This window comes from Lonchura striata, chromosome 3 (assembly GCF_046129695.1).
Source record: "Lonchura striata isolate bLonStr1 chromosome 3, bLonStr1.mat, whole genome shotgun sequence".
NCBI classification, from domain to species: Eukaryota; Metazoa; Chordata; class Aves; order Passeriformes; family Estrildidae; genus Lonchura; species Lonchura striata.
The window spans coordinates 78,094,897-78,122,648 of record NC_134605.1 but is presented as its reverse complement, the minus strand read 5'-3'; the positions used below and the strand labels follow the sequence as shown (position 1 = coordinate 78,122,648).

The 27,752-nt window shown below is 38.2% G+C and overlaps 1 protein-coding gene across 1 annotated transcript; it reads right to left on the bottom strand.

Annotated features, from left to right (window-relative positions):
* Window positions 1-72: 72 nt before the first annotated feature.
* On the bottom strand, window positions 73-26,749 carry UBE2J1 (ubiquitin conjugating enzyme E2 J1). Its single transcript, XM_021545593.2, has 8 exons — window positions 26,613-26,749; window positions 17,474-17,547; window positions 15,681-15,812; window positions 15,038-15,122; window positions 13,526-13,631; window positions 11,576-11,705; window positions 7,748-7,879; window positions 73-1,281 (listed from the first exon to the last, which is right to left on the bottom strand). Exons 1-8 carry the CDS (start codon window positions 26,641-26,643, stop codon window positions 1,009-1,011), a joined length of 963 nt encoding a protein of 320 aa, XP_021401268.1. The 5' UTR covers window positions 26,644-26,749; the 3' UTR covers window positions 73-1,008.
* Between the last annotated feature and the right edge of the window lie 1,003 nt (window positions 26,750-27,752).

Here is a 27,752-nt window from a genome sequence, read left to right as displayed (position 1 = left end):
AACCAGAGAAAAAAACCCAACCAACTAACCAAAAGAAACCCTCAGACAAACAAGAAACAAACTGCCATGTGATACTTGAAACATATCCAAAGAATGGCTTGAAACTTTATTACTAGCAGGACTGTAATAAATACTTCTGTTAAGTATGTTCATATATATGAGAATTTAAGTATAATAAGGTTTAAATTTTCTTTAGTAAATAAAACCACATACGAAACATTCAGTTCAACACATTATGTATATTTATGGTATAATTAAAAGACAACAGCTCTGGGTAAATAATTATATTACATATTTATAACTATTGCAAGAATAGACATGTTTTGCATAATCTTTAAATTTTAGAAACAAGATATACAGTTGAAAGTACTAGAAGAGGACATTCAAATCTTTCAAAAGACTACCCAATCTTTATACTGAAAAATAAAAATCAAAATAATGCAAGTTGTTTTCTGGCACCTACTTTCCTCCCACAGTCCCTTCCCCCTTCCACATACACAAAGCAGCATCACAACCAATTTGTGTTTCACCTCTGGAAATGTGTCATGGCAAATAACAGTGGTTACAAAACTGTATTCCCTCTAAATTAGGAGTTCACCAGATACAAAACACATAGCAGTGATTCATTTTATAATCCCCTCTTCAAAGCCAAATCTTATACTAACTAAATATAAGTATTTATGCCCCATAAAAAATTGAATCAACCATTTTTTAAAAATCGTCTTTTACTAGTTCATAAATTATTTAAATTTAGTCCCATCCCATATGTCTTAATGTTACTATTCCACTGCACTGTTTCCCCAAGTATCTAGTGGGCACTCAATTAAAACTCATAGCTTACATGTCCAACTTTGCTTTTCCTACAAGTAATGTATGTGTAGGTGCATTAACATTCATAAGGATTTAAGCGCAAATACAAAAAGTAACCTTTGTAAACAGTTCTCATGTCATAGCCAATACAGAAGTTTCAGCGAAGCATTCAAGTCACTGTTGTTAGAACAAACAGCCTTATAACTCAAACACATACTCGTTAGCCAAACATATTCTACGAAATATGAGAGCTGCCAGCGCAAAGGTCAGCAGGACAATGAGCACGGTTGAGCCCGTGTGGTTGGTGTTGACTCTGGGCTGCTGTGCCCGGTTGAAGTCGGTGGAAGCTGGGGCCCGTCTCTGGCTCTGCTGCTGTGCACGGCGCTGCCGAGGGCTCAGCGAGGTGCTGGTGCTCGACACAGCTGGAGTGTGCTCCTGGCCAGCCACTGTACTGCTACTCTGACTTTCAGGCTAAAAGAAAAAGGTTCAGAGTTGTCAGACAATACAGCACATAAGATTAGCAAGAGATAAAATCATAAGGACTAAAATGTGCTCTTCAGATAACTGTTAATGCATGTCACTAATAATTACACGATCGTTATAGCCGGTTGTTTTTGTCCATACACTATCCTGAGTAGAAGTGTATTTCAAGCTGAAAATCAGCAGTTCTGTAGACAAGAGAATGTTGAAGGAAGTCTGTCAAACCATATTTGTGTTAGAGATTTCAAATATCTTTGTCTGGGATTTGTTTTAACTCTTTGCTGCTCAAGAAATCTTTTAACAATTTTCTGGATAGTTATATCTCTGAGGATTTGCAATTTCACCTATACTGAAGGGGAAACAAGATGGGGAAACCAAAGAAGGATGGAGAGAAGTCCAAGAACTGTAATTTAAGCAATGCTGCAATGCTTCCTGTGGAGAGCTGGGTCCAGAATTCTGTTCTCATCACCACCACCACCACTGAAAAACCAAAACAAAAATCCTAACCACAAATACCTGATCGCAGCAGGAGTTCCTGAGCACAGCACATGTGCAAGCACTTACCTACTGTCCTCTACTGGTCAAACTCAGTCTGACATTGCAAGTACTAAAAAACATGCTCTGGCAAATAATATTCTGTTCATGAGAATTTTATGCTGAAAAAAACAAGTTTCAATCTTATGAACTAGAAAATATGACATCTAATCTCCCACCAGACTTATCCTGCTTGCAATACTGAAAAGCTTAAACTTCCAATGTTTAATATTAAAAATAATAATACAGACCAGTAATGAGAAATAAGCATTTTGACAAGTTTAAGTTTAAAAGTGTTTTAGAAAAAAGAAGCTCTGAGAAAAACTGCAGGTTTTTAAAATTTTTAAGTCTCATTTTCAGTCATCAGAAACTAAAGTTTTCTGATATTTCTACTTAAACGAATTTGTAACTATTTTCCAGAGTTAGCTTTTTCCTCCTTTCCTTCTAAAAGATTATCATTACAGCAGGTAAAACTAGAATTCTTGACATTTTAAATTTTTTTCCAAAGCCTTTTAATGGACACAACATCCATAACCTTAAGCACTGCTTCAGCCATCCACTATTCCATAAAAGATGACCTTTCCACATGACTAAATGGGGAATGCCCTCAACTGTGTATCAGGTTTGACAATCCACAAGACAGTGAATAGTACTTGGTCTTGTGACTCTTCTGTGTGTGGACAAAAAATTCAAAATTTCCACCTAGTTGGTGATTTGTTCCACCCAGGAAAGAGGCCTTCCATTCCTACCTCCCCATCATTAGTATTTCCCACTGTTCATCATTGACAAGGAAGTACTGATGCAATTACTCCCCGTATTTGACAACTTGGCTGTTTACACAGGCGTCTTGCCTAAATAAGCAAAGCAACTTGGGTAGCTTCAAAGAAAAATGTTTTTAAAAGATACATTTTATCAGCAGAGACAGCCAAGAACACCACAAGCAGCCTGTCGTGATTTCCAGTACACTGCAGAAGAAAGTAATTCTGCTTCTCACTTGAAAGCTCCTCATGCCAAGGAAAATAATGACTTGACTTGAGGAAGCCTAGTCTTTGAAAAATGAAGTTCCTAGACTCATCTACATTCCCATAATCCAGAAGGTGAGAGGGAGACAAGTGAATTTAGGACACAAGAACTATCAATTCAGTAAGCAATGTTTTTCTTCTTCAAACAGTTTTTAAAGATATAAAAAAAGTCTAGAAATATTCCTTATCCATCGTCTTACTGACAAAAGTAACTAGCACTGGCTGTCACACACATTTTCTTAATACTGCTAAACATAAAAATAAAACAGAAGGGCCCTATTCTGAATAGAATAATCTGTCATACACTGACATGAACAGATCTGTGATTCAAGAGAAATCTCACTGACAATTTCAAGGCTTTAAATTATTTTTCTGAGGAAATTATACCTGGATTGGGCCAGCAGCAGACCAAAGGCTTCACCCAAAGCTCATCTAATGCACCACCTTGGGACTCCAAACATAATCAATGGCCAACTATTACCAGACATGCAGAAGAAAGCTAAGAAAGGAGTGATCATGACCCAATATAAATTTGGGTCCAGGTGCTACAGTATCTTAAACAATAGAGACAGATAGATAGATAGATAGATAGATAGATAGATAGATAGATTTTTTTTCTTTTTGTTTGAAGACTTAAGTGTTAAGAATCTCAAAAATGGCAGATGGGCTGCATATTTAAAAAAATCACAAACATCTTATCTTCAACTTAATGACAAGTCTTTAAAATCCTTGTAAGCAAACATTACAAGATTTTTAGACTAACACAACACCTTACATGACACAATTTCCATTGTTTCTGCCAAATAATGGTTTCTGCCAAACCATACAGGAAATATGGATGAAAGCTTAACAGAGTAAAAATAGAAATATTCAATAATAGTTACATTATAGCCACCTTTAGCATCTGATCTTTACAGATATTTAATACACACGTATCACATTATTACATACTATTTATATTCTTACTTGCCATATTATTTCTGAAGCTTCTGAAACTGTTAGGACTGATAGAAAACTTTGCTCCAAGGACATAAGAAAAATTATTTGATGAAAAGATATTTCAGTAAAATATACTAATATTAGAACTAACAAAAACTTGTATTGTCTAAAAAAAAGTAAGGAAACTTTTATCATGTTCAGTCTACTGAAAAATGCATTAAATGTATCCTTTATATCTCCAGGCCATTATTTTTAAAATTTTTGTCAGAATACTAGAAGGATTAAATAATTATCTTGGAAGGGATGTTTTAAAAATACAGCAAACTCAGGAACTCCGAACCATATAAATCCTCTGGGTTACTGAAGCCTCTTTCACTTATACTAATGATCTGGGGAGATGCAGAAAACAGGATAGGAGAAATACTTGTCTGTACAACTTCCAGCTGAAGAACTGTTGAAGTTTGACACAGCATGGCTTAATGGCTGATATGAAAAATGTCTATTTTTTAATGAATGAAAGTTGGGCCAAGTACTCTCAATTGTCAAGACATTTAAAATGGTTGCTGTAGTATTACAGATCTAAGACAGCACTTAACAGAGATAAAGGGAAACACTTTTACCAATATTTCAGAACTTACGATTAAAGGTAAGGACTCTTATAAATCTCATGCATCAGAACACAGCCTCATTTTCTGATAGAAAACTCCATCAGCTCAAAGTAACTGGCTTCAGTTACACTGTTTATTTTATCACCCCTCAAAATGCTTCATCCAGCCACTATTATCAGTGCAGGTGACTACCATAAGATACTGTTTAATATCAGGTGTACTGAGGCTTAATGCATTCCCAGGTTATCAGAAAACAACTTAACTAGTTTTTACCTTGTTACTTAATAAAGCTCACCAGGCATCTACTTTATTCATTAGCTATAAACCCCAAGGTGGGACATCTATCCATATCAATACACCAAATGTATTACTACAGATTTAGTGGAAGTTCAGACACCCATAATCCACACAGATTTAGTCTGTGCAATCAGGGGAGGACAGAAATGCAGCCTACCAGCCTCTGCTGCTGGGTAAAACTGCACTGCACTCCAGCCTCCACTAATGATCAGAGTTTTGGTACCAAAATTTAGGTGACCACTGAACCCAAGTCCCACCCATCTATAATATATTCCTTCAAAAACATTGTTTTGTCAGATGTGGAAGGATATCACCTTAATACTAAGGGTAATTACCTTTACCAAGCCAACTTTCAGCAGCAGTACCTTGCTTGCACTTCAAACACTCAAATAAGAATAATGTACCATTAGTTTGCCCTGAGTAGACATCAACAACTACTACAAATAAAATAAAGTACCGTCAGAAGTAAACTAGTCAGAGGTGTTCTCTGCACTGGGTTCAGACTCCTCAGAAATACTATGCTGCATGATGCCTTAGGTAGACTATTGTTTTAGTTTAATTAATGTTAAAGACTGTTCTCTGCAGCTCTGTATCCTTTAAGACGAGTTGCTGTGGCAGCATTTTCCAGAGCAGCATTGCTCCTTTCCTTGATCTCATGCTGCTGTACTCATTGCCTTGCACCTGGCAAATCTCTATAATGTAGGAAGTGCACACACAAACACATCCATGCAGCAATTAAACAGTAAGTATTTTCAAAGGGCAAGAATCTGTAAGACTGAAGTACTAAGTAACACAATGACAGCTAAAACATAAGCAACAGTTTCAAATTGAGTTTTGAAATCTGAAAAACATATGCTTAATGGAAATACTGTAAGACTTGATCTTTCTTTAGTCAGTGAGGCCATAATCCTTTCCCTAGGTGAAAGATGACAGAAAGGAGAGCTAATTAAAAATATCTCTTTTTCTGATGGAATGACAAATTCTCTCTTCAGGAATAAGGCCTTACATGGAACAAAGAAATGGACACGAAGTGATGCCATGGCAGAGACCCATTTCAGAGTGTTGTTTACACAAGAATTAAGTTAGCACTATCTCAGAAAGGACATTACTGTGCTGACAAATATATTGCCATTAACACATTTAAAAAATTTTTGGTCTTTCAAGCAACTTAAAGGTAAAAAAATCATGGAACAGAGAATTGTTGCTGGAAAGAACAAACTCAAGCATGAAGCAGTCCCATAGTAAAACATAGTCTACAGATTCCTTCACTTTCCCCTAGAGGTGACCCCTTCCTTAGCACCTATATACCATTGTGTCTTTAATGAAGACTGATTACAACTATTCTAGGAACAGAAGAAATGTAACATTCCAGTTTTTTTTGCATGATTACTTCTAGTATTCACCTCTATATTGTCTAGAAAGACAAAAGGTTTCATGGTTTCAGAGTGAAACACATTATCAGAAGTTAACACAAGTTAATAGAAGAACTCAGCATTGGCCCTCAAAGAGAGTAAACCTGGCAAATTTTCTAGAACAGCTTTTAATTAAGGACACATTTGTAGACTAAGTGGCAAACATTTTATCCACAAAGAGAGAATAACATGTTTTGGTGTTGCCCTCATCTAACACAACTTAATAAGGCAGAATTAGGTCTTTACACAACAAGAAGTCAATAAATGGATTTTACACATACAAGAAACCCAGCTGAGTAGAAAAGATCTGAGGTTTGCATGGGTACTCTTTCACACCTCTAAGCAGATCAAGGTCCAGAGTGCCTTACTTTGAAAAGATTTCTACTACCTTTCACATAAATAAGAACACAAAAATAGCAAGCTCAAATTCCTTAAAACAGTCTTTCCTGTTACACATTTCTTTCTTCCACTGTGTGGCTATTTTCCACTACTGAATGGCTCCAGATAATTCCTAACACTCAAAATGTGACAGCTCAGAAACACAGGTGCTGGTTCAAACTAAAACTAACAATCCTGAATATTAGCTCAATTCCCTAAAACATGAACCCACTTATCATTTACAGTTAATCACCTATATGAATATTTTTACATACATTTATATGTTTATATGTTTAAAGGTCTCATTTCCTGTAAGACTGATCTTCTGAAAATTAATCATTAATTGTTAAATCAGCGTAATTGATAAAACTAGTTTTCTTAAAAATGTGATTAATTTAAAAAAATCTCTCTCCTCAATGTCAACAATGCCTTGTGTGAGATCTTTCTACTATATTAGCCAGGATTTATAATAAGAAGAATATAATAAAATAGTTTATTAAATCCTGAACAATCTGGAAGAATCCTTACTGTGGGGGGCAAGAAAGATTGCTATTAGCATGTTTATATTTCTACATAGCTTGAAAACATGTTGCAAACACACAACAGATGTTACTGGACATGTTGTAGGTTTCTTAACCAATCTGCAGCCCCATCCTCTCTAAAAAAGTCAGCTTAGCTGGGATTTGCCTGCAATTTATCAGTGAATTTAGACTGCATTTGCAACAGTCGTAACAGCAGCTGCCTTGGCCCACCATCAGACCTCAGTCACTTCTGAAACCTTTATGTAAGCCTTACACCTAGCAGTATTAAAATATAAGTGTCATATTTGAAACAGTATGAATATTTTAGACTTACTTAAGAGGTTATAAAACCCAAGAAAATAGTATTGATTGATATTTAAAAGCTACAGGTTATCACTGAAATATTTTTTGCCTCTAAGAATTCTGTAGAAAAAACTGGTGCTACATTACGCAGATGGTAAATTGTAGTGCTTCAGACATCATAAAGTTTTAATGAACACAATGTAAACACTGGGAAGAATTGCTAAAAGAACATGATTTCTTGTTTTAAGAAAAGAAAGTGAAAACAGAGGTTGCTATTACTAAAAATGATTCAGCATACTATTTGTTAACAGATTTTATATAAAAGTATGCAGGAGTTCCAGCATAAGTAAGTGAACTACATCCTTTAATCAGGACTCAAATCAGCTTAAGAGGACCAACTTCATGTTCAAACTATGCCAAATAAAGCTCAAAGATGGACATACCGTTGCACTTGTTGGATCTGGGAATGCTCTAGCTGCACCATCCTGCTGGGGTTCACGTGAAGCAGTAGAGTGGTTCAGTCCAGATGTATTTGAGGGCTCAGCATCAGATCTCCTGGATGAATTGACCTCTGCCTACAAGAAGCACAAATGTACACTTCACAGACAAGATCAAAATTGCTCCAAAACGATTTGACTTATTTTGGAATGTGTATTCCATTGTAGAGAATACAAGGCTTACCAAAATGTAATAATCAGGTGTGCCAGTTGCATTTCAATGACACAGAAACAAGTTTAAGAAATTCTCATTCTTTAAAAGTAAGACTGCAAATGTGCAAACAACAGTTTAAAAACCAATTTTGTTTGCACGTAACAAATATAACATTCAAAAAACGCACAGATGTAGAAAACAAAAATTAAAATTCTTTAGAAGATTCAGGACATTATGCCAGAATTATGCAATTTTTAATACTTTTGTTTTGCATGTCCTTAAGACAATGCTGGCCTACTGCTGATACAAGTGAAGTAGCACAGCCTGTTCCTCCACAGGACTAAAGAGTCTCTAGTGAGTGCCAGTGTAAACTGGCTATACTGGTTTCAGTACCAAAGTTGCCTCACAGACAGAGTAGGCATATATGCATGACACTACACTGGGTAGTACATGCATACCAGTGTCCAGTATTTAAATTTCAGCACAGAGCAAAAGAAAAAATTCAAGTCTTGCAATACTGCTTTCATACACATTTACAAAATGTCTACTACACATAAGTTCCCCCAGAATTTAGGTTTCATGCTTAGGAAATCTGAGACAAGAGATCAATACGGACATGTAGAAGAACATGAACACCAGTATATATGGCAACAGTAATCTCTTGGGAATGGAAAAGGACATACCATCATAGTGCTGAACTGAAATACTTCTAAAATTTACACGTCAAAAAAAATGAGCTCTTGACCAGATCAGTTTTTATCAGTAAGCACGTCACCTCCCAAGTCATGTGTCTAGGTCCCAACTTATTACAAAAATGACAACTTCAAATCTAATGACTGTCTTCAAATGCAGACATAGATAGTGGTGGTAGTAGTAGCAGCAAGAAATACAAACAGTGCATTAGAAAACAACCAGTTATAGTGATAATAAACTGGTAAGATCACAGTACAATAGTCTTTCATGATACTATTTTTGTGAGGAAATTAAGTTCTCTGTTTCTTCATATGTATTGCCTCAAGAGAATCAAAAAAATATGGCACTAAAAGAATCTGGAGATGGATTTAACATTAAAAAACTTAGACTCTGCTAAGAACACTGCTTTCTCTTTACACTTGACTATTATGAACTGCAATATTAGACAGGAAAAATTATGATTCAAGTATGGATCATCAACAAAGCAACACAGAATTACAAAATATTTAGACTAGAATGGAACTCTAGATGTCCCTGGTCCAACTTTCTCTAGAGTCATGTCCAGACACGTTTTGAGCATCTCCAAAGCTGGGGCGGTGCAGAGTCTGGGTAGTCTGCTCCAGCATTTGACAATGCTCAGGGTGAATCTTTCTTTCCTATATCCAATCACAAGTTCCCAAAACCTGTGAGTACTGATTTTCATACTCTTGCTTCTTTCAAGACGAGCTTATTTCATCTTTGCTGTTAATCTCTATAAAGCAGTACCGAATGTGCACTTGATTTACTTCAGCTTATGAAAGCACTAAGTCTAGTATCTAGACTGAAGTCAGACTAACATTCAAAAGATGACAACATACTTAAACATAACAATAAGGGTGAACAGAGAATTAATTTTATTGCAAAATATCCCTTGTGATAGCAACATGAAGGTAAACCACACTGTTTTACAGTGATACATATGCTATCAGTAATTTCTTTTTTCCTTTCTCCTTCTTTAAGCAAAATGGAATTTCTGTTATGTAACACCTAGAAAATTATTTGGAAGTCAGTATAAAACTGATACAAAATATAATTTCCTATTAAAACAGACAGGAACAAAGGTGGCTGCTCACAGAAGAAGGAAAACTGTAATGAGAAGAGGAGTTGGGGTTTTTCCCCCCTCCTGAATTACATATTCCTATCCCACTACCACTTTTTTAAAACTTAGCATCTTGTTTAAAGCTGCAAAGAAACACAATAACCCTGGGATCATCTACACATAGTTAAGAAATCTCTTATTTAAGGAGGAAGCTAATGCAGAGGTCGCTAGTATGTTTGCTAGTAGAGAGCCTCTGTCAAATTATACACTCAATCAGCAATCTGATGTTAAATCTTACCCAATAAATTCACATGAAATGTATCCAAATAATTTTAAACTTCTTTATTTTCTGCTAGTAATTCATACTATTAGTTTATTAAAAACACATCAGTTGAACACCTCCACCTAACAACAAACAGATAAAGTCAAGCAAAGCAGAGAAGCAGGAAGCTTAAAAAACCTGAACCCCTAAATTTTGATTTGAGAAGGGAAGAAAGATGCTACCAGAGGACAGAACTGATTTGCCTTATTAAATTAAAAAGAACCCCACACAATGGATGGTAAAAGGCTGCAGAAACCTAAGGCTTTTTTTTCCTTTTTTTTCCTGACAAGTGTTCTTAGGAGGTAGTGTCAAGCATATAGATACATGGCAAACACCTGTATTCTTTAAAGACTGATATCTCTAAGCCTTTAATTTTAAAACTAAAAAAGGTATGAAAGGCAAGTTCTTTCTCACAAAAGAAAAAGCTAAACAAAACCAAACTTGGATGTTTCTAGAATTTCTTTGAAGATTAGCAGTTCTCAAATAAAAAAATTAATCTTACAACTTTAAACTCTTATATATTCTAAAAAATCCAGGAGAAGGCAATCCATTGTTTATCCAAGTAGCTGAGCTTTAAAACTCTGTCCCTGTTTTTCTCATCTTTGTAAAATATTTGGAGATATTTTTATTGTAAGTGTTATGGCACAGGAATATGCATGTCCTGCAAAAATGGCAGGAATACTCAGAAGATAATCCTTACTTTCCTGGCACACACAAAAAATTTAAAAAGTAGACATCAGGTCACTATTAGAAGAACATAGGTGATAAAAAGGAATATACTGGAAGCCCTGACCTCAGTGAGGATGTGTTCTGCACTAATGTCACGTTGTCATAATGTAACTGTAGTTCCCTGCTCTCATGCACAGTAGTCTTCCTTAGTGGCTGATTTAAGAGTTTAGTGCAAAACCCAGTGAAAAACAACACTGTGCATGCAAGACATGCAATTCTCTAAGGAATGTATTTGTCTAAACAAACCTTGCTTTCACTGAAACACAAGCTAGAGAACACATTTTTCGGTCACAGCAACTTCCATACCAGAGTTCAACTTTCAGTATCTTCAGATAGTAGCAGAGTACTTCAAAAGAATTTGCAACCATTTTTCAGTAGTAATATGTTTTATTCCTTCCATAATCCAAAAGGAAAAAAAAATCACAAAGGTAAAAAATTTAGGTTAGCTTTGCTCAAACTTTCATCACACTTTTATGATATAACTAATTCTGGAGAATTTAATCAAGTTATTAGTGTTGGAAAATGTGGAAGTAAAAGTAACATAGGCAGTTCCTACCACAGTGGTCACCACTAAAACTAATAAATCAATGCTTGAGATGTACAACTTATTAAGTGGCAAATTGCAAGAGATCCATTCTTATTTTCTCTTTCAGACTAAACTGAAGAAACAGGCTTCCACATAGCAATTGATGATGGTTTTCTCATATGACGAATGTTTCTGTGATTTACAAGTTTTTTCTCAGTATTTTCTTTTCTACTTCTATACAAGAGAGATAAAAGTTTAAACGGTGACTTTACCTTGAAGCTAATTTGTCTGGCAAGCTCTTTAGCCTCCTTGTCTGCCTGGCTTGACACGCTTCCAGATGTCAGTGGTAAGAGGGCTGTCTTCATAGATGTGCCACACATTTCACAACAGAAGTCTTGTGACCTGCCCACAAAAGACATAGCTCAGAATAGCATGTTCTTAGTGTTCCTGTGTGCTTGTTTAATAAACTATTTGCAGAACAATCCACAGAAAGACAAGTGGTGGCAAGGCCAGTAGCTTAGAAGTACTTCCCTCTGCCTCAAATCACACTATCTTGAAAAAATATGTTGAGAATTATCTGTATTACTAACACAAATTCTCTCAAGTCATTTAGGAAAGTATTAACAACTGACTTAAATATGACTATTATTTATACTTTATTAATAATTTCTTACAATTAAAATACTTATATCTGCAGCAAATAAAAATTATAAATTATAATGATCTAACTATTATTACAAATGTAATAATAGTAAAAATGTAATTGGAGCTTGCACCTCCAATCCAGGAATTTCAGCTTCTTGGAGAACAACCTTCCCACATCACCTCTCTATAGGGCACACTGCAAGTGGCTCTCCAGGCCAGTGAGGAATCAGAGACTTGACAGGACAGTATCATGACTAACCTACCCCACTGACTCACTGCTGTTACTGAATGCTACTGAAAAGAGCTTGGCTCTACCTTTTTTACAACTCCTTTCATATAATTGTACACATGGATATGATTCCCTGAACCTTCTCTTCTCCAGGCTGAACACTCCCAGCTCTTTTACTATCTCCATGGATGAAACATGTTCCAGCTCCTCAATCACCTTCGTGGCACTGCACTGAATTTACTCCAGGATGTCCTTATCTCTCTTGTACTCTGACCTAGTCACAGTTCCACCTGAACCCAGCACTGCTGATGTCTCACCAGTGCTGAGTACTGAAGTAGGATCACTTCCCTTGACATGCTGGCAATGGTCCTCCTCATGCAACCCAGGACACTTCAGCCTTCTTTACTGCCACGGCACCCTGCTGCCTCAGGATCAGCATAGTGACCACCATAATCTTCCCTTCCAAGCTCCCTTCTAGTCAGCTGATATTATTCCTCTAGCCCACTGAGGCTCCTCTGGATGGCAGTACAACTTTCCGGTGTATCAGCCACTCCTCCCAGCTTTGTGTCACCAGCAAACTTGCTGAGGGTGCACCCTGTTGCTCATTATCCAAGTCATTAATGACACTGAATAGCACTGGCCCCAGCACTGATACCAGGAATACACCAATAGTGACCAGCCTGCAGCTGGATTTTGTGTTGCTTATCACAATCCTTTGAGCCAGGCAGCTCAGGCAGTTCTTAATCTCCCTTACTGTCCCCAGCTACCTAGGCTATACTTCATGACTGAGGATAAGGGAAAGGACACCAAAAGCCTTGCTGAAATCCCTATAAACAACATCCAGTGCCCTCCCTTTGTCCACTAAGCTAATAATTTTATCATAGTCACAAACCTAATCTCAAGTTAACTTCTTAAATATCATTAGAAGAAGTTGCTTCAGAATTTTGAAATAATTTCACTATTACTTAAATACAATTATACATCATTATTTTGGTGGTCTTCTCCCCCACTTACTATCAATTCCATCATACCCACTTTCTCTCCATGCTGCAATTAGTACTGTATCATAATGTTAATTACATCTCCAAGTTTGAATTTCAGACAAACCTCTAATATGACCACACAAAGCTGGAAGTAATGGAGTGCTCTCAAAACATTTTGCTTGACTGCAATTTCCAAGTTTGCACAATAGTCAGAGAAAAAAGTGACTACACATACAAGACATCAAACTTGTTTTATTTGGAATAAATGCAAGAGAATAGACTGATGTAGCTTATTTTCTACTCAATGCATTACCCTCAAAGTGAATTAATATAAATGTCCCTACAATAACAAACTTAGCACTTACTTCTTTGCAAGAGCTCTTCTTTCTTCTGGTGTGTAATCTAGAGATCCTATTGCTCCTTCACCTTTGGTTGGCATAAATCCAATGATAGCTAGTAAAGCTGTTCTTACTAAAATGGGAAAACAGAGATAGAAACAAGTTGGCAGAAACAAGACTTATGTAATCTCATTCCACACTCAGGAAAGTTGCATTTCTGAGTGCAAAACTTCATTCTGCCAAGTCTGAACTTCCTACAAGCAGCAGTGGTTTTGGTTTCTTTTTGGTACACTGCACCCCTTTCTTAATTTTGTTTTAACATTACATTGTAAACAAAGAAAAGGCCACCAGCCAACGGAGAAGAGAAAAATCAACTGTCACAAAAACATTGCATTAAGAAGAGTGTTCCAGACTTTAAAAACTATGAAAAAAGGTAAAGCAGAGCTAACATATAAAAAGGTGGTTGGGGGGAGAAGGGGAGCAGGGGGAGAGGAAAAAGATAAAAGGTTCACAGGGAATTATTTATTTTGCATCTGTTTTCTATTACACACGAATTCTGCAATTTAGTGTACACATGCTCAGAGTTTTTCTTCCTTACAAAGTATTGCAGAATTTGTTCCTTTTATGTCATCATAATAGGGGAAGGAGCTCACGTAAAATATTAGTAACTGCTTGTAACAGAATTGTCATATGAAGCATCTCTTTTGACAACATCTGTACTTGGACTTTGTTTTACAGAAGTAATGATATTTAAGAATTCAAGACACTTTGCTAATAGATTTGGCAAATAAGTATCACATCAAAATAAGTACCACAGAAAAGAGACAGCATATATACAACTATTTAGAAACACAAGATTTTCTACTCTTAAAAAAACATTAGAGACAACAAAAGTTGAAGAGTGGTCTGCTAAAAAACTCCTAAGATCTTACCAATATATTTTAAAAGTGAAACTAATATAGAAATAACTGATATACTGTACTCAGCAAAACTAAAATTACTTGAACATAAGCATATTGCCGTGGATGAACTGTGCCAGCTCTCGATTTCTCTAATAACAGTATTTTTAAAAATAAAGATAGCGATGATTTAGTTGTTCTGAACTCAGACCACATTATCTTTCCTCTTGAGTGCTCAGAACCAAATAATTAGAACTGAAAACCCCTTCTATTATTATTCAAGCTGGTTTAGTGTTCATGCAAAAACAGGGTAAAGTAACAGGATTTCTCTTATAAGGAAAGTTTTAAACAAAACACACAAAGAATATTCTAAGCAGTCTGAGAATTCTTAATGCTTATGTATCCAAGTAAAGAAGAGCTTACCATCACCCCTCAGTTTCTCAGTCCTGGATTTTACTTAGTATCATTTCCAAATCATTCAATTTCATTCTTTTTATGACCCTACACTTGACAAATTCTCCCCAATACACTCTCAAAATCTGTCTCCTTTTCCACTTTAAACATTTTTCATGAGATTCTCTTGAGTTTAAAGAACAAGTTGTTAGATGGGGGTAAGATTTTTCAAGGAATTGTTACTTACTACTCCACGAAGGCTGCCATGTTTCAGGATGGTGCCCTGAGATGCTTAAACAAATTTTCTTCCCCACTTCAAACCTGCCATTTGCCTTCAAAGGAAGGAGGAGTATACAATAAAGCATGCTAGAAGTTAACTCTTCAGTTTTTGTAAAAGTCATAAAAATCACAATCATAAGAATTCCATACACAAACATACGTGACAATTGTACTACTGCTGACACCACAAAATTGGCATTCAGCTTGCTGAAAACAGAACTCTGTCATCTGAGTCTGTTAATGCATGAAGAAAACCTTCTACAAAACTATGCACAAAGGAAGGCCTTTGCCTCCTTGGTCTGCCTCCCAACATCTGAGCAATGTATTCAACAGAAACCAAGAGGGCCCAAGGAGAAACAGAAAAGCCAGACAACCACATCAGCAATGTGATTGCTTCTGGAGGAAAGAGCATTTATTTGGCATAAAGCTTCATGCAATTAAGAGATTACCAAAATAATCTTGGAAGACTTTGGACTGTCAATTATGCTATACTGTGACACCTTTCTTACAAAAATAACATCATGTTAAATGCCTAGAATCTCCCTCTCTCTCTGTACCTATGATAAAATTGATAATATAAAAAGGAAAAACTAATGAGCATACTTACTTACCGTCAGCAAAATAATGCTGGGTGGTTTCATGGGATATTCAGGTGGTAGCACTATTCGCCCATGATAAATCCCTCCATCAAAATCTGAATCTGGAGGGCCTCTAACAGTGAAGTGCCATTCAAAAAGATTATCCTAAAAATGCCCCCATCAATGGAAGAAGGGAAAAAAAAAAAAAAGTGTTCATCAGAGACTAGACAACTCAATGCCATTTTCTTGAACAAAGACAGGCTGAAGAAACAGTATACAGGCAGAAGTTTTAAGAAGACAAAGTCAAATGGAGAGTTAAGAGAATGCAGCAATAAGGATAAAGCATTGTAGGTTTCTGGGAAATTTCGTGTGCAATAATTCGCCGAAAGTCTCAAATTTATTATCCAAATTCTTTATGCTAGCTGTATAAATTATGACAGAAGTTGTACTACCCAACAGATGGAAAACTGAGTCAATTAAGAGTAAGATCCAAAATCTTTAGATCTTTGCCTCAGTGAACAATAATTTCTGGAGAACCAGGGAAAGACCTATACCAAGAAAGAACACTAATGACAGCCTTCCCAAAGCTCCTTCCGTGCCCAGGTCAACACAGGGATTTGACTCACATCCCAGAGAACTTCTTTTTTCCCTACTCCACTAACAGTTTTGAAACAAGTACTGTACCTTATTGCACAACTTTTATAGGTACACTTTGAAATTTACAGTTTTATCATCATCGGACATATAAATAACTTCTCTTTAAACATTATTTCTTTGGGTATCAGAACTTGCACTGCCAACAACTTCCTCAATATTTACAAGCAGAACAACTCCTACTGTTAGGACAGGAGCCCAAATGAGGCTTGCTGTCAGTGAATGAGATCCCTCAGCTAATGCTGAACACTGGTATTACAGCCCTGGGGCGGCCCACCTAGTTGCAGTTTTTCAAGTATAGGAGACAACTGTCAAGATTTCCTTTCATCTGCCACTGTTCTCTTCCCACTGAGACACTGCTCTAATCCAGAAATAAGATCTTCATGTAGGTTACAAATAACAGCAAGAATTCAACCTCTTGTTTTACCACAGGAAGGAGAAGCAAGCTACAGATAAAAACAAGTAGACAATAAGGAATATTTTATAGCACCCTGGAACATGCATTATTATGTGAACATGTCAAATATGTTACTTATTTCTGCAAACAGCTAAAAATCAAACCTCCCAACTGAATACCACAGAACACTGCTTTTTTTGAATTAACCAAGTGAAGTCAGTACGGATTTCTGTTTAAGCTTCTAACCACCAGAACTTCATTGTCCTCTCAGCCCAAAAACTTAACTGGGTGTTTAGACAAGAAGCTACTCCTTAAGTGAAATCCCCCTCTCTTACAATGCACCCAGAATTGTATACATTTGTGTCTTTCACAGGTTATCTTAAATGCAAAATGGCAATCCTCAGAGATCACTTTAGGTTAAGTGCTTCAGTGAACAACTCAACAAGTGTGCCAGATGTCAGGTTTGGGTACAAAAAGCTTGATTTAAATATTAAATATTTCCACAGTCTTGGGAAGGTGATGGGGGAAAAAACATACCCATGCTATAAAACTACTCAGGTGCAATGCTATTAAGTACTTTCTGTTAAAACAAAACTGTTATTAAGTATTTTCAACAATACCCTGAACAACAAGACCATTGAAGTTGAATTCTGCTGATTTCCATCATAGGGAAAAAAAAATTGTTTTGCTGTCATTTTAGAAAAGTATATATTAAGTGTATATATTAATAAAACTGCCTAATTACAAGTTCTTGCAAACATATAGAGAAACAAACCTCCAAAGGCTGTGCATGATAATGCTCTGTAGGATCCTTCAGTTCTGCAGCCTCTTTCATCAGACGTTTGACAGCTGAAAAAAAAGAAAGCATAAGACATGAAAACGAAGAAAATAACTTAATATGCATTGCATAGAAAAATACATAAAACATTTCTTGAAGAACTCTTTTCAGCTAACTAATCTTCTCTAGCAGATTCCAGCTTCTTCACTGGAGTTCATAATTCAAGATACTATATAATTACTTATGATGAATAAACCTTAAATGGGTTATACAAGCATAAAGTTATGAAAAATATGCGCATGGTCACAGTTTCTCAACAATGAACATTGAGACTAAAGTAGTTTTATGTTAGTAATTGCACCAGACAGGAGGAAAAACATACATATCATTAACAGGGTTTCAGACTACAAGATTTATAAGGCTAACAACCTCAATATTTTATGATACAGGACATCGTGTGCATCTTTAACAACTGCTGAAAAGCTTTATCCTGACACCTCCCATGACAATTACATGACTACTCCTTTAGTTGAGCAAAAGGAGGTCACAGTAATACTTGAGAGAAATCAACACATCACCAGTAAGAGGAGACAGAAGTTTTATAATAGATTTGAAATATTTGCATATGCCCAGCCTGAAAAATTTACCCAGGGCCTCTGCAGTTGGAACCTGCCACTGAGTGTGAACACCCAAGTATTCTCCTATCATGACCTCATACTCATTAGTAACCTTCTCCAACCTTCCACTTCAGAAATACCAGCATCATCTGTATTTTCTTGTGCCCTCTTTTGCAAGCTCTGTTACATCACTTATACTTCAGGTGCCCTCATGTGCACCATACATTAATAAAAAACTCTGGCCTCCCCACAGAGGAATTTCCCCTCCAATCTACTGTGAAAAGTCCTTTTCCTCCTTCACTCTTTCAGACAGCTATAAACAATGGCTCAAAGTTTGAGAATTTCACTTCTTACAACCCAAACAGAAAACCAGTTATGTGGAAATCTTGCTGCTGCCAGTTACCTCATTTATGCTGCTGCTACAGGGAGGTGTCAAACACCTGACAGATCTCACCAGGTCACATCACAGCTAGAAGCATTCAGGCTCTGCTGAGTAACAGTTTGTCTTTTTCATCTTCATTAAGGTTTACCATTTCATTAGAGAGGAATATAAGAAAACCAGTCTAGACCAGAAAAGGCTTTGGACTCAGCATTGCTTCACAGCTAACAAGGCTGGACACTTGCCTTTAGAAGAAGAGTGGCATGCACCAGGATGAGCTAATTCAGGAGTGAACACCCCACAAAGCAAAATGGTGACCATGAGAAAACTGAGACTGTGTGTAACGAAACCTAATAAAGACAGAGGAGTCATGGACAATGCAGACAACTGTTACTGAGATTTCCCAGCTGAGAGACCGGGACAGAAAATAAATATATTCCCCCCATAAAAGCATCATGTGGAGTCACCCACATTCACCGAGGGAAAGCTATTACAGCATAACACTACTCCATTCTTGGGGCATGAAACAGCAAAATCTCATTTAGCCCTTGAATATCATAGAGATAATTTGCTTATAAGAAGTTTTCAGTATTAAGCAACCCAGGACATCTTAAAAATCTATCAGGTGACCTAACTTCACCCTTCCAATACCTGAAGAAAGCCTGCAAGAAAGATGGGAGAAGGATTTTTATAAGAGCATGTAGCAACAAGATGGGGAATGGCTTCAAACTGAAAGAAAATAGATTTAGATTTTATATTAGGAAAAATTTATTTCTTGTGAGGATGGTAAGGTGCTGTAACAAGTTATCCAGTGAAATCGTGGATGCCCCATCCTGGAAGTGTTCCAGGCCAGGTTGGACGGAGCTCTGAGCAACTTGATCTAGAGAAAGGCATCTCTGCCCACAGCACAGGGATTGGAAGTAGGTGAACTTTAAGGTGCCTTCCAACCCAAGCCTTACTATTATTCCATTATGCTAAGCAGCACATGTTTATGCAGAAAGGCTGGGAGCTGGGGTTGTTCAGCCTTAAGAAAAGGCTCTGGGGAGACTTTACTGTGACCTTTCAATACCTAGAAGATGCTTATAAGAAAGAAGTAACTTCTTACCACAGCCTGTAGTGGCAAGACAAGAGGGAATGGTTTTAAACTCAAAGGGAGTAAGTTTAGATTGGACATCTGGAAGGAATTCTCTACCATGAGGGCAATGAGACACTGGAACAAGTTGCCCAGAGAAGTTGTGGAGGCCTCATCCCTGGAAGCCTTGAAGGTCAAGCTGGACAGAGCTTTGAGCTGTGATCTAGCAGAAGGTGTCCCTGCTTGAGGCAGGGAGGCTGAACTAGATGACCTTTAAAGATCCCTGCCAACCCAAACTATTTTGTGTTTCTCTTCTCACATCCCTGAGAAATACCAGCTGAGAGGCTGCAAGGAAAAGCCTGGAGCTGTAAAGGTTCGTTCTGGGAACGTGTGATCCAGTGAAGAAAGCACAAAATTTGTTTCTTCTTCAAGCCCTGCTGCAGTATTCATGAAACAGTTCTTCCTTTGGCTACCAAAAACTGCAGTGGAAGAAACAAGCATAATTCACAAAGTCTGCCTGCAATAAGTCATGGTATTTCAATCCACTTAAGTCATCGTGAGTCACTGAGAAAACATTCGTCAATGGCAATTCTGAAAAATAATTTAAAGTTCTAAAATTCTGAAAAAACCATTTGAAATAAAGAATCACAGACTGCCAATAAAGTCAAAGAGTATGGCTAATACAGCCAAAAAAAAAAAAAAAAGTCAAGACACTGAATTTGTCTAACACAGGTTTTATAGACAAAATAATCAAGTTATTTTTTAATGTGACATAACCATCAGCATGCAAAATAACCACATTTGCACAGATACACTCAGTAACACATTATCAATGTTCATCAAAATTAAATTCTGGGGAAATTAAATTTCTGGACTAGAGATTACAGGAGAGTTCCCATCAAGAGCAGGAGGTGTGGGAGCTCTCTACTGCTCTGTGGAGGAAAGACAGAACACTACAGGTCAGAAGCTCTGCCTGACAATCTGCCTCTTGCGTTACACTGAATAAAATTTTCTGAAAAGCAAAATACAGCTATTAAAAATCTAAGAATCAAGTTTAAAGCCACCAACTTGCTTTAGGATTGAGTGATGGTGGAATAACAATTAATGAGGGAAATCTGTACAATAAATGCATATGTGATTAATAGATTTATTTCTACCAAAAACCATGCCGTCAAATTCCACTTTCATCATCCTTTACTTCAAGCTACCCTGAAACTTCAGTACACACAATTGCTTCTTTTGATCTGCAGGTCATTCAAGTACTCCTACTATGTACTTGTCTGTAACTAGTGCCTGTGGAAACCTTCTGGACACAGAAAACACAAGTGATCAGTCTTCGTAAACATCAGTGAAACTGCTTAAAGGGATGACAGTGGTGTTTTCTTAGTAAATCATTATGTCTTTAAAAAAAAAATGGTTGTGCATGATAGTATCTTCTTCAAATGTACAGCAACCTTTTCATTCTGAAATGAATTCTCAAACTTCAGTTTGAAATTTCAGTTCCACTGTTTGAAAAAGAAAGTACATAATGTACAGATAAATAATAGAATCCAGAATAGCTGGCATAAAGCTAGAGATCTCTCAATCTTTCAAGATGACTTATCTAAGCTGGGAAAAGAAGAATAAAACAACCTGACAGCTTTTACTGCTTTGGCTAATGTTTCCTACCTTTTTATTTATGGCTGCTACTATTTTTTTTTTTTTTTTTTTCACTTTAAACAAGATTTAGAGGTCTACTCAGAAGTAGTAACTTTCCCTATGGCTCTGCTAACAAAAACAACACAAGTAAAGATGCAATTTATTTACTGAATACAGGTTTACCAGTGAAAGTGAAACTCCCATAAAACCCTTCATCTCAGATAAACTTTTATAACTACTCAATCCACTTAAATGATTAGTAAAACACAAGTAATCCTTGTTATGTGTTTATCTATTAATGAGACTACTACCTAAATCAGGAAAAGTATTATACAAAAATAACAGAAAAAAATTATAAAAAATGAAATCACGTAAGACAGTTTGAGACAAGCATCATGTCCCTTAAATTACACAGATGTGTCATGGATGACATTTTGGGAGGGTCTTCTTAAATCCAGCTGGCTTTGTTTTCTTCCCCCTTCCACTCTTTACCTGACCACCGAGCCAAGAGTGCCTGACCTACAGCCAGTGTAACCACAAGTGACGTCAGAGGTCACAGCGCAGAGCATCACCTACCTGCTGAATCACCAGTCCCCACAGCAGCCCAAAGCATCTGGGAACCAAACTGCATTGGCATTTAAAAGAAAATCTCATTTACTTAAAGTAATGTTTAAATTTATTGTAAGGGGAAAAATAAGAGTGAATAACACTCTCAGTAGCTCCAGTGCACATCATTAAAAACCCATCAGGATTACATTTATATGTAAAGTACCTAGGATTTCTTGTAAAATGACAGCACTTGATGAGCTTTGACATTTTAATAAAAAATAAATCACATTTTAAGTGATGTGGTCACTGACACATGTAAGAAAACATATTTAAAACAAAGAGTCACAGTAGCTCTTTGATATGGAAAATGGTATTTTTTTCAATGGTATTTTTTGCTGTACTCTGTAGAGAATGGTTTATTAAATCTAAATATACAGCAACTCTAAGAGGTTCACAGCAACCTGCACAGTGTCACTAAGAGCTGTGTGTCACCTTGTGGATGTGATTCTCTTGGACAGTTTAGAACCTGTGAATGATGTGTGATCATTTGTGAACTAAAAATAAGATAAATCCAAAACACAGCACTGAACCAGCTACTAGGAAAAAAATTAACTCCATCCCAGCCAAGACCAGGACATTCCTCTGGCAGTTCCTTTGACTTCTGCTACAAAACAAATGTAAACACCATTTGCCAAGAAACAGGCCAGCTGTTTTCCATCCTCAGGGTCTCAGATACATCCCTTCTCAAGACCCATAAGCCTCCTGAATAGCTGCTTTACATCTTCACAGCCTCATGAACATCTTTTCACATGATCAACAAGCCTCCTATACTCACATAAAGTATTAACAACTATTATAAAAACACAAAACATTTAATTAGTCCTGTCTTGCTTTCTTCTCACCCTAAGAAACAACCAATCTTTAGTCCTCATTTCCCTCAGGGCAACAGGAAGTACAGTACTCTTATCACAGTTGCAATTGAAAACAACTGTTCAGTGATCAACGCACACCGAGGTAAAAGTTACAAAATCCAAGGTACTTGTTGAACACGTTAAGATCAAACAATGAATAAATTTTTAACATGTGTTCAACGTTTTAATTTTAAACAATCTAACCTTATTTCATAACAGAAGCTACTAAGCAGCACAACAGCTAATGGCTATTTCCTATTAGCTCTGTTTAGTTAATAAAGAACTGACATATGCTTGTTGGCACAGATCACTTACTTGTGCAAAATATGCAGTGGAGAAAGAAGTACAGTTTTTAGGAAAAACAGCAATCATATTGAAGATGACAGCTAAGAGGATCACAATCTCAGCATTGTTATGTTCTCTATGCCTTCAAGATCCCAAAGCAGTGCCCCTGGGCAACAAATGCAGGACAGCATGCCATGACTCTTTCCATGTGCTCTCCATAGGGCTCCAGGGCACTCACTAATCAAAATCCTGATGAAGTGGTCTGCTGAAAGCAAAACAAACTCTGCCTCCCAAAAAACTAAAAAGCATGGTTTTTTGTGGGCTCTGTGTGAGGCACTGTAAATAGTTGTTCATAATTCTTCAAGTGTCTCTGCTAATACCCACTCAGACACCTGGTTACAGCCCACACAAAAGTGAGACATTGTCACTACAAGAGCAGTGACTACAAGATTCCGTGTCTGATCTTACAGCAGGCTAAGGGTCACAGCTCTTGGGGGAAAAAAAGTAAAGAGATTATTCCAAGTAGCTGTCTTATAAACTTCAGAAAATTAGGGATGTTCCTGAGGCATGAAGAGGATGAAGTCTGTACTTTAGTCAGCTGAGCTTTAATATTGATGGGAGAGGTTTATCAGCCATGTGGTAGCAGGCCGATATACATTGACTAATCCATTTTGAAATCCTATGACAGAAAATAGCTTGCCCTTTTACAACTGCCAAAAATACACACAAAAATATGAAGCAACAGCTTACAAGGCTTTCCCTTATTGAAGCAATACAAAGAAACCTGAAGTGCGAAGTGTGAAATTTCATCCCTTCCAAAATTAACTGTCTTTTTGGGAAGAAATAAAAAAGAAACTCAAGTTCATAGGCAGTGTGAGAAGACAGCACCAGGTGAATGCTCCCATGGCTCCTTGCTCTTACAGTGGGCAAGTGACAGGAGCTGCTTTGCCATCCCAGACCTGCACTGCCCATGGCCTGTACTTATGGCAAACTGAGACGGGCCAGAGCTGCACTGCCTCTCATCAACAGAGATGTGGTGTGCAGGGGAACGGCTTGCTTTGTGTTGTGGAGAGTTCCCATCTTTCAGATATGCTGGGATGAGCTCACTGGTTGTAAAAACAGGGATAATGAAGAAGATAAACACATTGCCTAGGAGCAATTTGCAGCAGGACAAAGATGTGTAGCAATACTGCTCTTCTGTGGCCTGCTTGAGAGCACACAAAGTACAGCAATGGAGAACCTAAATGATCCCCACTCACCAGTCTGGTGTAGCACATTCACAGAAGAGGGATCCAGGTGTCAACCACAGATGAACTTCAGCTCCTTCACAACTCTATAGATCTTTATTTTAAGCCAAATTCTGCTATAAAGGCACATGTTTCTTTTAACAACATTTTCCTACTTAAAATGTATTTTCATCTACACCATTACATTAAGGCAACTTATACTAAAAGGGTTAGTAGAATTTGCCCTTTTAAAATATACTGAGCAGACAAAATCACCGTTTGCAGTTTGCTCAAGTCCAAAAGCAGATTTCAGCAGTAGAAGCATCTTGTACAGGTACAAAGCCATTACTTTTTCTATTCTGTCTCAAGATAGCATGTTCCAAATCCCTAAAGCTGACCTAAAGGTTAGCATCTTGGTTCTTCCTCTATTAAAGGCAAAGCAACAACAGGCACAAGGACAGCTACTTGTTCTAAAGCCCTAGAGGGCTCAGTTACCAAAGTAATCCCTTCAGTCCACACATGACACAACCCCTTGAAATAGAAAATACAGTGGACTTCTTTTTATGTATTTTAGTGCCTTTACATTAATTGAAACCTTAATATTAGAATATTCTACAGTTCCATTGTTAACCTTCAGTCGAATGGCAAGAGTAAGATACCACCACTAAAGTGCACAGGTAACTGGAACAAGATAGGAATTTGTAAAACACACAGAAATATTAAATAATTGCATATGCTCATCTACCAGGTTAGCAACTAAAGTGCCAGACTACAAGCAGTGGCTATACATAATTACTGTCAACTCATTTTAATGTGCAACTGTAAAGAAACAATATTTATTTAAAATATTTGTTTATATTTATTCAACACCTTTTTGCCCATCTGTTCAGTGAACAACTTCACGCATATTGACTATTGAAATCAATGTTTTAAATTATTATAGAAATTTTTTAAGTTATTTATATAATTTACAAACTTTCACTAGCTATATAGAAAGAAATAGTTTAATAAATTAACATGGAACCAAACATGCTTAATTTGGAGAAATAATATTAAGCCATTGTATGAATTATTTATCTTTACCCCACAAAGTTTATTTTGCTATGGAACAGCTGGTTCCAGCTGATTTTCTGCACCAACAGGTGCTGAAAATCAATTCCAGTAAAGGTAATTTTCTCTTGAATACAGGGGGGACAAGTAATAACAAAGGGGAAGAACATTTCTAAATTAAGTCACAAATACTTCTCCTCTCCACCCAGGTCCCAGGTGCTTGTCATACAGCACACCACCACTATTTCCCATGACGTGGCAAACCGCAACCAGTGAGCATGTTTGTGTGGCCTTCTAAATTCACATATGCCACACATCCTGCATATCTCCCCAAAAAAGAGTATTCCTTTCTGACATTTTAAATGACAACAAGTTAATAATTTGCTTAGTGATCCTTCTTATCTTCCAGTTATGCAACCTGGGTGTGAGGCTAAGGGACACAATTTAACAATAGACCCATCATCCGCATGAGGTATGTTTGTAAACAAAGCATGTCACTGACATTTATAAGGTACAAGTCATCATAAGATTCAGTTTCTCCCCACCTCACATGCTGGTAACAGGACGGTATGATTAAAAAATAAAGCTACTATTCATCACAATATCATGAAGCGGATAATGCCTATTTCTCAACACCCGGCCAGGCGAAAGCAGGGGCGGGACAGCAGCCCTCACACAAAGCCTCCCAGGCCTCAGGAGCTGCGGGAGAGGCTTTGCCTCGGCAGGGTCAGCCGGGCCTCCGGCTGTGCAGGCCGCTCCCCGGGTGAAGCCCTGGCACAGCCGGTCAGAGACCGCTGCTCCGGCACAGCCACGCGGGGAGACACGGCCTGCTCGCTGCTTCCGAGGAACCAAAACCTTCCCTTCCAGCGCTGTTTTCTCCACATCTCTCGAGGCGTCTCTCTCACTTCAAGGATTCAAAAGAAAGCCCAGGACTTATAGGCATGAATTGTAACATGTCAAACCAAACATGTGAACAAACACAGACACGCAAGTACACGGAGCCTGTACAGCAACACTTCTGCAAAACAAACTGACGCCACAGGGGCCAAGTTACCCTTGGCGAGCCGTGCCCTCACACGCACCCATTCGGAGAGCAGGCGATGCCCGGGGGAACGGGGCACGGCCACCTGACTAAGCGTTCAGGGGTACGTGTCCACGAACCACCAACGCGCGTGGGCACACAGACACGTCCAGACCCGGCGGTCAGGGTGCTTCGAACCGAATTACAGCTCGGAGGGAGGTTTCAACGCCATCGCACCGCGAAGGAGAACCGAACCCGGCCGGCCTCCGCCCCGGCGCAGGAGCCCACCGCCACCGCCGCGGCCCCGGCCCTCCTCCCCGCCGCGGCCCCGGCCCCGGCGGCAGCCGCGGCGGCAGCCCCGGCCCGTAAAGGCGCGGCCGCCGCCTACCCGGGCTCTTGAGGTTGTACCGGGCCTCCATGGCAGCGCGCACCGCTCGCTCTCTCCGCGGCTCCGGCGGCGGGGGCAGGGGGCGGAGGAGGAAGGCCGGCCCCGGCCCGGCCCGGCCCGGCCCGGGACACTCCCCTGACGTGGCAGCGGCGGCGACAGCCCCGCCGTGACCGCGGGGGGAGGCGCCTGCCGCGCCGGCGCCGCCCGGACAGCGGCGGAGGGGCCGCGCTGCGGCGGCGGCCGGGCCGCGGGGGCTGCGCGAGGGAAGAGCGCCCGCAGAGGGGATGGGGCGAGGTGCCCGCGGCCTCGGTGGGTCTGAAAACTGGGGCTTGGAAAAGGGGCTCCCAGGAACCCACAGACCCGAGACACTCCACGCCCAACAGACTTCGCTGTAAGAGTTGGTAGCACCTTGGTTGTTGGTTTTCAGGATCTCGAAAGACTGAAATGGCGTCATATGTCAATGGTTATTATTTTAGGCAAGAATTATCAGCAAGAGCTTGACTTGATTGCCACCTTTGCCATACCACAGTGACAGAGAGATACTTACATCTACAACTGTATCTCTTCCACCTTGTTATAGGTGTAATACAATTGGGATGGAACTTCTAAAAGAACATATGGCTAAGAGAAAATCTCAATAGTCACCATTTCCTTTTGTTTCAGTACAAACTGAAATAAAAAACAACCTCTCTTTTCTTCAGCATAAATTTGAAGCTCATATCTAGCTCATATTGTACTTAACCTATGAAACTAATTGTTTTTAATTTCATATTTTATATTCTTCATAATCCTCCTTTACAAATTAATTTTTTTGTTTTGGTGTCTTAGTTCTCTTTTCCCCACTTTGATTGAACAGCAGTGGCAAACAGTTGTAAATAAAAACATTTGAGTAGGTACATATTTTTCACCCCATCATGTTCTCTTTCAGTATTACAAGGCATCATGTTAGTCTTTCCTGTTCTGTTGCATGGTGATTTGCTAACAGCAATAAGTAAAGAAAGCAACTTTATTCCTTCTGAACAGCTAGCAAAATTTTCAAAGGGGCAAAGTGATTATGCTTTTTGCAGGGCAAAGCACTATGGATAATATAAAGGGTCCTTAATGTATAGAGATAGGAAAAGGTGGCATCAGACCTTGGGG

Bases quoted from the DNA above. Each gene is read 5' to 3' on its own strand.
- UBE2J1 (XM_021545593.2), bottom strand. From the start codon at position 26,643: ATGGAGGCCCGGTACAACCTCAAGAGCCCGG. The intron at 17,548-26,612 runs GTAGGCGGCGGC...CTTTTTTTTCAG, and splicing joins GTACAACCTCAAGAGCCCGG to CTGTCAAACGTCTGATGAAA. The intron at 1,282-7,747 runs GTATGTCCATCT...TTTTTCTTTTAG, and splicing joins CAGATCCAACAAGTGCAACG to CCTGAAAGTCAGAGTAGCAG.